General features: G+C 45.6%; 1 protein-coding gene across 2 annotated transcripts in view; it reads right to left on the reverse strand.

The window, feature by feature from the left end:
* Positions 1-2,517: 2,517 nt before the first annotated feature.
* Ints4 (integrator complex subunit 4) overlaps positions 2,518-12,311 on the reverse strand; it is a 75,973-nt gene continuing 66,179 nt past the window's right edge. For both annotated transcript variants that reach the window (XM_052763203.1, XM_052763202.1), the window contains 4 exons: positions 11,037-11,196; positions 10,627-10,770; positions 5,700-5,820; positions 2,518-2,891 (listed from right to left, as the gene is read on the reverse strand). In XM_052763203.1, coding sequence (XP_052619163.1) covers positions 2,713-2,891; positions 5,700-5,820; positions 10,627-10,770; positions 11,037-11,196 — 604 coding nt within the window. In that variant the 3' untranslated portion in view covers positions 2,518-2,712. The remainder of the gene's footprint in view (positions 2,892-5,699; positions 5,821-10,626; positions 10,771-11,036; positions 11,197-12,311) is intronic.

Raw genomic sequence — 12,311 nt, forward strand, 5'->3', positions numbered from 1 at the left:
AGCCCAAGGCCCTGGATTCGGTCCTCAGCTCCGATAAAAAAAAGACAAAATTAACAAGAAAATGCTCTACAGGCTTGCATCTTTTGGAGGCATTTTCTCAATTGAGGCTCCCTCCTCTCAGATGACTATAGCTCGTGTCAAGTGAACATAAAACTAGCCAGCATAACATATGCTTATTTATTCTTACTTTACAAAACACTGGAGAGTTGGACATCTGAAGTTTCTGCCATTGTTTTAAGTTTTTTAATATATTACTTACTGTAGCAGAATACTCAAGAACAGGCAATTTATGAACAGGCGCTTGTTTGATTCATGGTTCTGAAGGCTGGGAAGTCCCGGATCATAGCCTGGTATCTGTCAGGGATTTTTATGGTAGGAGTAGCAAAGGAGCCAAACGCACCTTTTCACATGTGTGCATGCATGTGAAGGCCAGAGGTGACATCAGTGTCCTCAACTGCTCCCAACCTTAAAAAAGTATTTACTGGGAGATGGAGAGATGGCTCAGCAGTTAAGAGCACTGGCTGTAGTGGACCTGGTTCAACTCCCAAAACCCACATGGAGACTCACAACTGCTTTTAACTCCAGTTCCATGGAGTTAGAGGGCACCAGGCACACATGTAGTACACACACACGCAAGTAAAACAACCCTACAAATGCAATATATTTTAAAATGTATTTATTATTGTATAAGAGAGTGTATGGCTTGAGTGTGCCCACACGTGCCACAGTGTGTGTAGAGATCCAAGGAAAACTTTCAGGAGTTGGCTCTTCTTTCACTGTTCTTGAGGTAGGGCCTCACATGTCTTCCACACTGTACATATCCAGTTAGCCTGCCCCTGGCTTCTGGGAGATCTGTCTCTGCCTCCCGTCTTGCAGTAGGAGGGCTGGGATTACTGATGGGTACCACGACATCCAGGATCAAACTGAGATGTCAGGCTTGTGGCACACTTCCATATGCTGAGTATCTTTCTGCCTCCACCTTAAGTGTTTCGTTGTTTCCAAGACAGGGTCTTACTATATAGCTCTCGATGGCCTTGACCTCAGTGTGTATACCAGACTGTCCTTGAATGCAGAGACCCACCTGCCCATGCCAATCGAGTGCTGGGATAAAGGTTTACAGGACCATACCCACCTACCTTAGTTTCAAGGCAGAATCTTACTGAGTCTGCATTTATCAATTTGGTAGGGAGGCTGGTCAATGAACTTCAGGGATCTTCCTGCCTCCATCCTGTAGTTACAGATGCATGCCAACAAGTCCAGCTTTTATGTGGGTGCTGGGAATTCAAACTCAGGTCCTCATGCTTGCACAGCTCTTCCCAGCAATGCCACTGAGACCACCCCCGCCACACACACACACACACACACACACACACACACACACACACACACACAAATCCACACACCTTGTTTTTTGTTTTGAGAGAGTCTCAGCTTTGGCTGTCCTAAAACTCACTATGTAAACCAGGCTGGTCTTGAACTCAGAGATCCAACTTGCCTCTGCTTGCAGAGTGCTGGGATTACAGGTGTGCACCACCATGGTTGGCCCCAAAACCTTGTTTTTGCTAAGTAACCCAGTCCCATTATAGTGACATTAACCCAATCCTAAGGCAAGGCTCTCATGACTGACTGCATCACCCCTTATGAGGACTGCTTCCAACAATGTGGCCTTATAGATGTGGTTCCCATATGTGAACTTTAGGAGACATACTCAATCCAGAGCACCCATATAATTTCCCTGTAGTGGAACAGCCTGGGCCTTTGGAATCCTTTGAATGAATACAGTTTTTCAAACTGTGACTTAATCGCTAAGCCTCATGTGGATGCCACACACACACACAGCACAGGCCTGCTTCCCTCTCTGCAGCACTGACGTAGTCCGTCTCACCTGGACCTCTTATGCAGCTCCAGTGCAGCAGAGACGCTGCCAGGTAGGACTTTCTTTCTTCTACTGGGAACCATCTTCCCACAACACTGCTTTCTTTCCCAAAATATGGTTCCTCTTTTTTCCCCTCCCCCCGCCAAGACAGGGTTTCTCTGTGTAGCTCTGGAGCCTGTCCTGGAACTCAACTCTGTAGCCCAGGTTGGCCTCAAATTCACAGAGATCTGCCTACCTCTGCCTCCCGAGTGCTGGGATTAAGGGCACGTACCACAATCGGAAAGAAATTCTGAGGATAATGGCAAGCAAGATGGAGAATTTATCTCAGGATGAGAAGGACATTGTCCTGCCATTCTGTCATTTCCTGGCCCATCCATCGCCTGGTTAGGAAAGGTCTCTCAGGAAGACAACAGATGTCCAAGGTCCTTCAGAATCTTTCAGTGATTAATATGCAGCTGCTAAAATGGCTTTGGAGTTGACTTTGGCAAACAATCTGTTACTTCAAGAAACAAGACTCTGGCTTGAATAACCAGGACTTGGAAATGCCTGGAAAATCAGACCATATGTTTTACATCTCAGAATTAATGTGTTATTACTGCTATGGGTCTTTTTTATTTTTAAGGACCAGAAACTAGAACAGCTAGGTGTTTTCTCAATTTTATTATGGAACGGAGGAGATAAACCAGAGTATTTCTGTCTTTAATGCAAAAATGATCGACCCTGTGTAAGATACTAAATGAGATTGTAAGGTTGACATGTTCACACCTACACACCACTTCTGCTCACTGGTACCTAGAAAGGGCCTCTAGGCCATGGCTGTGAAGACTGCTTGTGGGTCAGCGTCTTGCAGGCTTGGGCATTATGTAAACTTTCACAGGCTTACTGAAGGGAATGGTGCCCTCGATGCTGGTTTCCAGCTGTGGTGACATCTCACCACCCTCTATCCAAGGAGATTTTGGAATGCGTGCACTGGAGTTGTAGGCCAGCAACAGCCTCACTTCCACCTGGCATGGCTCTGGAAAAACAAAAACAAGACAAGAAATCCTCCATCACTGGGTAACTTCTAGGAATTCAAATGAAACTGCAAATAAAGTACCACCAAAGATGGGCTGTGAAGCTGGGTGGGGTGACACACACCTTTAATCCCAGCACCCTGGAGGCAGAGGCAAGCAAATCTCTCCTTGACTCTGAGGCCAGCCTAATCAACATAGTGAGTTCCAGGACAACCAGAGCTGCATAGAGAGACACTGTCTAAAAAAACAAAAGATGGGCTTTCCCTATGTCTGCATCCTTCTTTATCCTCAAATACAAACAACAGTGTTCTAGCCTGAATCCTGTGAGTCGACCCTGAGGCTGCAGATGTAATGCCACTGCCTCCGTGGCTACTTACGAGTTTCCTGCAGCTCAAGGCCACAGCAATTGAGAGCACCTGAGAGAAACCTGAAAGGGGCCCCAGTGGCTGTGGCCTTTTCTCAACCTAGACTGGCAGTTCAGTGTTAGGACTCTGGGCTGTGTGCATCTTAGACTTGACTTTTTCAGTGGAGACTAAAGCTTCAAGGTAGAAAACAGTTCTGGCAAAAATCTGTTACCAGTGGAAAGGAACATGTTTCAGGGACCTAAAATATCAGAATCCGTTTGATTCTTTTATAAATTACACTGCAAATCTACTGCCCGTCTGTGGCAGGCCTAATGAGAGTAAACAAACCCCCTAGGAGCTGTTGGCTGTTTCGGTTGACTTGCAATGGAGTATAGGACATGCTCTAATTGAGTCTAAACGTACTGAGGAAAGAATGCAGGAAGGCTTTGGAATGGAATACCCACTCTGTGCCAAACACAAAACCCCAGGAGTTCTTTCCTGCCACACCATGAAAAAAAGAATCACGATCTTGAAAAAAGTCCAGGAGCTCAGATAGCTCTAAGTGGCTCCACCCTGTGAGAAACTGAGCTCAGTTCGGTCTTCCGTTAACCACATGGCTTCCACACAAAGGAGCAGGAGAGAAGTTCAGAAGGACATACTAGCAATTGCAAGGCACAGAACAGAACAAGCTTGGGTGCGCTCTGCTCTGGTGCAAGAGTTAAAGATCAGCTTCTGGCTAAAAGTTCAGAGGGTAAGACTGAGCTGGGTGGTTCAACATGAACTAGGACAAAGGCTCCAGGACTCCTAATGCCTCACCAGCTCTAGTTCTGGTCTCTCAGGGTCAGAGCAAAGGCTAGACTGCTATCCTCCAGGCAGCCAAGGCCAGAGCATCCAGGCCCACTGAGTTCAGCAGGAGCACTAAGTGTAGCCTCACAGCTCCAGCCATGTAGGGTACACACACCCACACCACGGGGCCTGACACAGTCCTGAGTTCCAGGACAGCCAGGGCTACACACAGAAACCCTGTCTTGAAAAACAAAAAAATTAAAAAAAAATTTTTTTTCTATGTGTATGACTATTTTGACTGTATGCATGTCTGTGTACCACTTGTGCTCCTGCTATACATATAGCTAGAAGAGGGCATCACATCTCCTGGAACTGGACCTACAGACAGCTGTGACCCACCATGTGGGTGCTGGGAATTAATCCAGGTCCTCTGAAGGAACAGCCAGTGCTCTGAAGCACTGAGCCATCTCTCTGAGCCCTCCACCTTATTTTTTGCAGAGTCACTGAACCTAGAGCTCATCAAAATGGCTGGACGGCCTGGCCAACAAGCCTCAAGGATGCCCCCGTATTCACTGCCCTTGCACTGGGCTGTGGGTGTTACTGCTGCCCCTGGCTTTTACCTGGGTGTGGGGATCTGAACTCAGGTCCTCATGCTCGCATGGCAAACACTTTACCAACTGAGCCATGTGCCCAGCCCCTTGTCAGGTATTTCAAAACACAAAACAAAAGACAGTATAAATAAAATTATAGAAAGTATTTCCCTACTAATAAAACCAAATTGGTGGCAGTATTACCTTTCCTAGTAAAAGTCATGTTCCTAAGTCATCCCCAGTGATTTAGGAAACACCACTGTGGCCAACTGTGTCCAGTATCTTAGAATCTGCAGATTGAGATTTTCCTTGAGTTTTAAAGAAGCACTATGGGCGTGAAATGTAAAGTCTTAGGCATCTGTATTCTCCCGTTTTATTCTTACAGGTGAATATAATGTGTGTGTGCATGCTCGCATACAGACATGAGCTATCCAGGTTCGGTTCTAAGTCTATAAAAACAAACTCCGTTAGCCCCAAACAGTTCATGGGTATGGGACGGACAGTTACTTTTCATTTGATTTGTTTCAATAGAATAAGATGGACTGATCATACACAAAGAAATAATGATTTATAATATTTGTTAAGAAACATGAAACTTTAATACCCAGAATAATCCTCGCTCATTTATAGGTTGAGAATTATTATCTTCATTTTGGAAGTGAAGAAGAAGACTCAAGAGGGACTTCCCCAAGAACAAATGCTGTGTCCGAGGCACAGTTAGAACATGTGCAGCCCAGTCTATTTCCAGGAGACTTGCACTCTATAATCTCCTGTGTGTCCTCTAACAGAATTTTGTTCCTTGTGCAAACTGAAAATTAGTCCAAACATATTAATGTTTCAGCTTATGAAATTCTTACTTAAGAGAGATCAAGTTCAATCAGGGTATGGTGGCACACGCCTTTAATCCCAGTGCTTGGGAGGCAGAGGCAGGCAGAGTTGGAGGCCAGCCTGGTCTACATAGAGAGTTCTGGGCCAGCCATGGCTGCCCTCAAACAAACAAATAAGCAAACTAAAAAAGCAAATCATACTGAGAAGATACTGAGATTAATAGGGAGATATTTTCCTGCCCACCCTACCCACTGACTCTTACCTGTCCAGGCAGTATGGGAGAGGTACACCTGAGTGATGAGACGGTGCCGCCCTGGGCCAGGGTTCCGAAAGTCTGCTGGCTTGGGGTGGATCATCTGAGCCTGGCCATCTGGATACAAGACCTAAAATATGACAGAAATGGGCAAGAGAAGAGGGAGAAGCTAAGAAAATACTGATGACATTTACTCTGAACCCCAGGTCAGTAGTAGAAAGGTGACCCTAGCCATCATAAAGAACTGCTTATTCTTAAAGGGGAACACATACTAGGCAGGGGTGGTGCACTTGGGAAGCAGAGGCACGAGGCCAGCCTGGTCTACAGAGTGAATTCCAGGACATCCAGGGCTACACAGAGAAACCCTGTCTCAGAAAAACCTAAGAAAAAAAAGGTGTGTGTGTGTGTGTGTGTGTGTGTGTGTGTGTGTGTACTCAATACTAGAAGAAGCAGTGTCCTGTAAATATTTCTTAAAATCCTGGTAAATAAATGATAGGAAGTGTCTCTATTAATAGGTAACAGTTAATAATTCTAACTGTGGAAAACTCTCCCAAGCACCCCATTACAATGACTTCCCTCCTTAGCTCTGAAACATATCATGGCCCAGTATTCAACACTCACCTGACAGTGAGAAAGCAATTTCTGTAACAGTCTCTCTGTACTAAATTTCTATCAGATAGGAAAGCATTTATCTGACTATTTCTACAGAGTACTCAGAGAAGGGTGTGTTGAAATCATTAGCCAGGTCTTTGCATCTCGCCAATGGGCACAGAATTCTTTCCTCAACAACTTGAGGGCCTCCAGCTACCTGTGTAGAGAGCCTATCACATGACACAGGTACAAGCAGACTGGAGAAACAAGTAAAGCTGACACTGGGAGCAGACAGGACCAGCTCTGTGTAAACACAGGAATCAGATCATCCTTTCAACTCCGAAATTCAGGGAAGGATGGCTCTTATCCACTCACTCAAATCTTTCATCTCTCCACATATCTTGGGTCCTCTCAAGAATTGACAGATCTATTTTTATTTTTCTGTTTGGGTATGTGTGTGTATTTACGGGGAGGGGGGTAGTAATACCCCAGGAGGTCAGAGGACACACTCCATCTTACCTTTTCTTTCCAGACAATGTTTCTCTGTGCAGCTTTGGAGTCTGTCCTAGAACTGGCTTTGTAGACCAGGCTGGCCTTGAACTCATAGAGATCCACTTGCCTCTGTCTCCAGAGTGCTGGGATTAAAGGTGTGTGCCACCACTGCCTGGCTCTCCATCTTATTATTAAGGCATTTTGGCTAGACTGACTGGCCAATGAGCTCTCAGGAATCCACCTATCTCAACAGGCACCCACCTAAGCTCATGTCAGGAACTCACTCTCTTGAGGCTGAGGGTTTTGTAGAGGTAAGAACTAGTGACTGGCTGTTCTACTTCTCTGATCTTTCAGCTTTCACCCTGATATCTGGATCTGGGTTTTTTTATTAAAAGACCATCTAAGATTCAAACAAGATACAGTCTTGGCTATGTTGATAAATAGCTTCAACTAGCCTTAAACTTGTATATTGAAAGCTTAGTCTGTAATGTTCAGAAGTAGGGTTTTGGGAATACGATTGGGTCATTAGGACTCTGATCTAATCAAGGCATCAAACCCCTGAGAGATTCGCTATTTCACGTATTTTGGGGGGAGGTAGAGAAATTAGGTCACTGGGGGCCTGTCATGTCTCCAATCCCTGCTCCCTTCCAGCTTCCTACATGCCATGAGGTGCACAGCTTTGTTCCACCATGTTCTCCTTGCTATGACGCTGCAGCTTCACCTGAGGCCTACAGCATTGGAGCCAGGCAACTGTAGACTGAAACCTTTGAAACTGTGAGCTAAATCAAGTCTTTCCATCTCAAGTTGTTTTTCTCGAGTATTTGGAAGATAATAACAATTAGAAGCTGCTTCTCTTCTATTTTGCTTCTAGGCTCTATGGCCACATCCGAGAACAGAAGAAAGCTATAGGTGCCCTAGCTTCCAGAGTTTTGTTAACTTTAACAGCTCAGTGGGTTCATTTAAAAGAAGAGGAGGAGGAGGAGAAGTTCGGAGGATAATGGAGTGGGTGTCTAGGAGGAGCTGGAATAGGGGGAATGCATCATGTCTGAAATAACCAAAAATGATTAAGGGGGAAGGCTACAGATAAAGTTCAGGTGGCAGAGTGCTTGCCTAGCATCTAGGAAACACGGGGCCAAGCAGCATATGTTCACAATGTCAGTGCTTGAGTGGAAATGGGAAGATGGGAAGCTCAAGGTTATCTAGATACCACAGCAAGCTGGAGGCAAGCCTGGTCTATGAGATTCTGTATTAAAAGTGTGTGGGGGGTGGGGGTAAGGAAGGAGAAGAAAGAGAGGGACAAAGCAACAGAATGCCCAAGTGTTCTCAGCAAAGCTGCCCTCGGTCGAAGTCTTGATTCTGCTGTTAACCAGCTGCTGGATGCGTTCCTTCAGGAGTAGGTCAGGGAAAGAAAATGGCCGGCATGAATTATATTCTGAATTTCAGAATATCTGAAACATGTATTTCCTCTCCAGTAGATAAAACACAGCAACCCAGACCAGTCTAACAAAAGCATTCCTCAAGTTCCTACTTTCAAAATTAAACATTACGACTGGGCATGGTGGCGCATACCTTTGATCCCAGAGGCAGGCAGATTTCTGTGTATTTGAGGCCAGCCCAGGTGGGTCTACATAGCAAGTTCTAGGACAGCCAGGATTATAGAGAGTCTCTGTCTTAAAATACCAAATAACAAAACAAAACAAACAAAAAACCAAGACACCCATAGTTTTAACAGAGAACATAACCCCCATGAAGTCTCTGAGGCACATAGCACCTCTGTTCTGTACCCAGCACAGATGAGGTATTCCAAGTATGGTAGCTGGACTTTAAAACTGCTACTGCCGTCCCATGACAGGGCAGAAAGGGTCCCCACTGCATCCCATACAAGTGTTATAAAATATTATTTTATTTTATATTATTTTAAGGTGTGTTACATTTGTTTATGCTGTGGAACATTTGTTTAATGATGCAAAGATGTGTTGAATTCTTTTATGCTGCAATTGTTTAACTCTGTGAAGCTGTGTTACTTTGTCTAAAACACCTGATTAGTCTCATAAAGAGCTGAACGGCCAGTAGCGAGGCAGGAGAAAGGATAGGCGGGGCTGGCAGGCAGAGAGGATATACAGAAGGAGAAATCTAGGAGAAGACCAAGGAGCAAGGAAAGGAGGAGAGGAGGACATCAGGGTCCAACCAACCAGCTACAGAGTAAGAAAGAAAGGTATTTAAAAACAAAAACAAAAAAAGGCATGGGGCTGGAGAGATGGCTCAGTGGTTAAGAGCACTGGCTGTTCTTCCGGAGGACCTGGGTTCAATTCCCAGCACCCACATGACAGCTCATAACTGCCTGTACCTCAGTTTCAGGGGATCTAACACCTACACAGACAAAATACAAATGTGCACAAAATAAAAAAAAAAAAATTATTAAAAAAAAAAGTTGGCTAGACACAGGCTATGCTAAGGCTGAGCACTCATAAGAATAAGACTGTGTGTATTTATTTGGGAGCTAGGTGGCAGGCCCCCAAAGAGCCAAAGAGTAAAAAGCAAACAACAGTCATGCATTTGCCTGGGAAGGCAGCAGAGGTGTTTCAGAGTGGACTTTTTGTTTTTCAGGGTAGTTTAGCAGATGACCTGTGAAGGATCCACCTGCAACTGTTTATGCTTAATTGAATAGAGAGCTTTTTTCAGCATTAACCCAACAGCTGACTTCATAAGACTCACACTGCACACTGAGTTTACCTGTTAGGCACGCTTAAAAGGAATACTAGCAACGCCAAGCTTAGTCTCAGGATTCTGACTTACTGTATAGACTGAATGAGGACTGTTGTCAGTTTCTGAGAAACTGAAGTGCAGCTAGGATGGGTAACCTTAAAGCAACAAGAAGCACGGCAGTTACAACTGTGTGCTCGCTCGCATGTTCTCTGCGGGGATGATCTGTGACAACTCCTGCTGGGCAGCCAGTCTGGGGCTGTGCCCGCTGCAGGCTGCAGGCTGTCCTCTCTCATCCTCTGACTACCTGCACTTCCAGTGCTCACTCTGCTTTCCTCACCCTTTCTCCTTAGTGCCTCCCTCTGCCATTCCTCTTTGCTGTGAAACGTTCTTTCAGGCTGGACTCACGTCAGCACCTCTCCAGAACCGTCCTCTCTTTGCTCTTCACCACAGTATACTTAACTGTGCGTGCCGAAGCACTGACCTTCACTTCTAACTGCCTGCCCCTTTATCCGACTCCTAGTGAAACTGAGCACACCAGACAGACTGAGCTCAACCACCTCAGCACTCAGCATGCGCGCTGAAGCAAGCCCACGTGCACCAATGGATGCAGGAGAGGTGGAGAGAGGGATGGAGCTGGACTGCGGGCTCAGCTTAGGCTTCACCACACCGGTGTCTCATGTGATTCTAGCTTATCTAACTTTGGAAAAAAGATGTCCTTGTGATGCCACCTGACCAACCAACAGAACTTGTTTATTACAGTTGATGAATTCAGTGTGTGAGTGTGTGTGTGTGTGTGTGTGTGTGTGTGTGTGTGTGTGTGTGTGTGCTGAGAAAGGATTAAATCTCAAGTCTACATTACACAGCAGCAGACAGGCAGGGTCCTGTCACTTAGTAAACCTTCCTGGATTCTGAGGACATTACATACACCCCATGCTAATGTCTTCTACTCCTATCTTCAGGGGTAGAACCTGAGGTTTAGAGTTCATTTGCTCAACAGCAGTTGGCCTCCAAGCCCAGGCTCTCGCCATGGAGCATCTTTTCATCTCTTTTTAGTTTTGGTTCCTTAAGTAGATTACAAAAGTACCAAAGGTAAATGTTTCAACACAGTGCCAGTGTAAAACCCCCCAGGAGCCCAAACCTAACACACCTGGACCTTTACACTGTTCTGAGGGTCTTGCACGTGTTCCAGGGTTGCATCCACATCCAAGGCTACCACCAACCCAGATGTAAACCGCAAAGGGTTGTCCGACTCGCCTGCTGGCTCAATGATTGTGGCTGAGGCTTTGTGGATCTGTAAACAACAAGAAAATATGCTGATTTCTAGGCCAGTGAGATAGCTCAGTGAGGAGGGTCCCTACTACCATGGCTGAAAACCCGAGTTTGATTCTTTGGACCCACCCATGTGCTGTGGCACCCCTCCCCCATGAATACATGTAATAAAAACAGTCAGAGGAAGGACCCTAGCTTACTTGATCCCCTGATCAATGAAGCTCACTGGAGTAAATGGTTTTGTAAGTATCTGGACAGACTTGGCAGACGGACGCCATTGACTCTGACCTGCTCTGGAAGCGGGAGATGGAGGAAGGTACTCTGCCGCAGCATTGTCTGTAGAATTCTGATCACTTCTACAGGTTTAGATGCCATGAGTCGGGGCATAAGATCAAGAAGCTTGTCCACAAAGCTGTCTTGGAGGTGGGGCAAATCGGCAATGAAACACCTGCATGTACACACAGAAGCAACTGACTATCCACTCATTCACCACAGTTAAGCTAGGCTTGTACTTCTGCCAAGCCCTGAAGCAGGAAGAGTACTGAAGTGGGAAGAGCTTGGGGATCATGTCTGAAATTGACAGGGACACAGATCGGTGTGGAACAACAACGTGATCAGCCTAAGAGCCACAGCTGAGACGGAGAGACAGCTCAGTCAATAACTCCCTGGCCTTGCAGTCATGAGGACTGAATCAAACCCCCAGATTCCATGGAAAAAGCCGGGAGCAGTAGCATGAGCCTGTATCCCAGCACTGGGAAGGTGCAGGGTCCCCGGGGCTTCCTGGTCAGCCGCTCAAACTCATCGGCAAACTCCAGGTTTAGCCAGTGGCCCTGCTTCAATAAATAAGGTGGAAAGTGGCACATACAAAACATGTGTAAACATAGACACACTCACACATACACACAAGATTTTGGTTTTTTGTTTGTTTTAAGAGCCTGTTTCACTGGGAGTGATGGCTCATACCTATAACCTCAGAATTTGGGAGGCTGAAGCAGGAGGGTTATTGTGTAAGTTCAAAGCCAGCCTGGGCTACAGTTTGAGACTCTGTCTCAAAACAAACAGAAAGAAGAAAGAATAACCATGAATGTGAGACATATACCTGAGTGTTTTACATGGCCATATTTAATCATTCCACTATTAGGATTTATAATTTTCTTCTTATAGATTCATCAATTGGACAAATATTTTTTTAGAAGGACCCATCAAGTGCCAGGTACTATTGTAGGTCTGAGGAACATAATAATAAGCAAGAGAACAGAACTGTTTTTTTGTTTGTTTGTTTTTGGTTTTTGGAGACAGGGTTTCTCTGTGTAGTTTTGGTGCCTGTCCTGGATCTCGCTCTGTAGACCAGGCTGGCCTCAAACTCACAGAGATCTGCCTGGCTCTGCCTCCCTAGTGCTGGGATTAAAGGCGTGCACCACCACCACCTGCCCACAGAACTGGATTTTCTGACTACCCATATATAGTAGTATCAGGGATTGAGCCCTGGGCCTTACACATGGTATGAAAGTGTTTTCCCACTGAGCTATATCCCCAGCTTTTTTTGCTGTGGCTTGAGACAGG

The sequence above is a fragment of the Peromyscus californicus genome, unplaced genomic scaffold (genome assembly GCF_007827085.1).
Source record: "Peromyscus californicus insignis strain IS unplaced genomic scaffold, ASM782708v3 Scaffold_4__1_contigs__length_199733344, whole genome shotgun sequence".
Taxonomy (NCBI): Eukaryota; Metazoa; Chordata; class Mammalia; order Rodentia; family Cricetidae; genus Peromyscus; species Peromyscus californicus.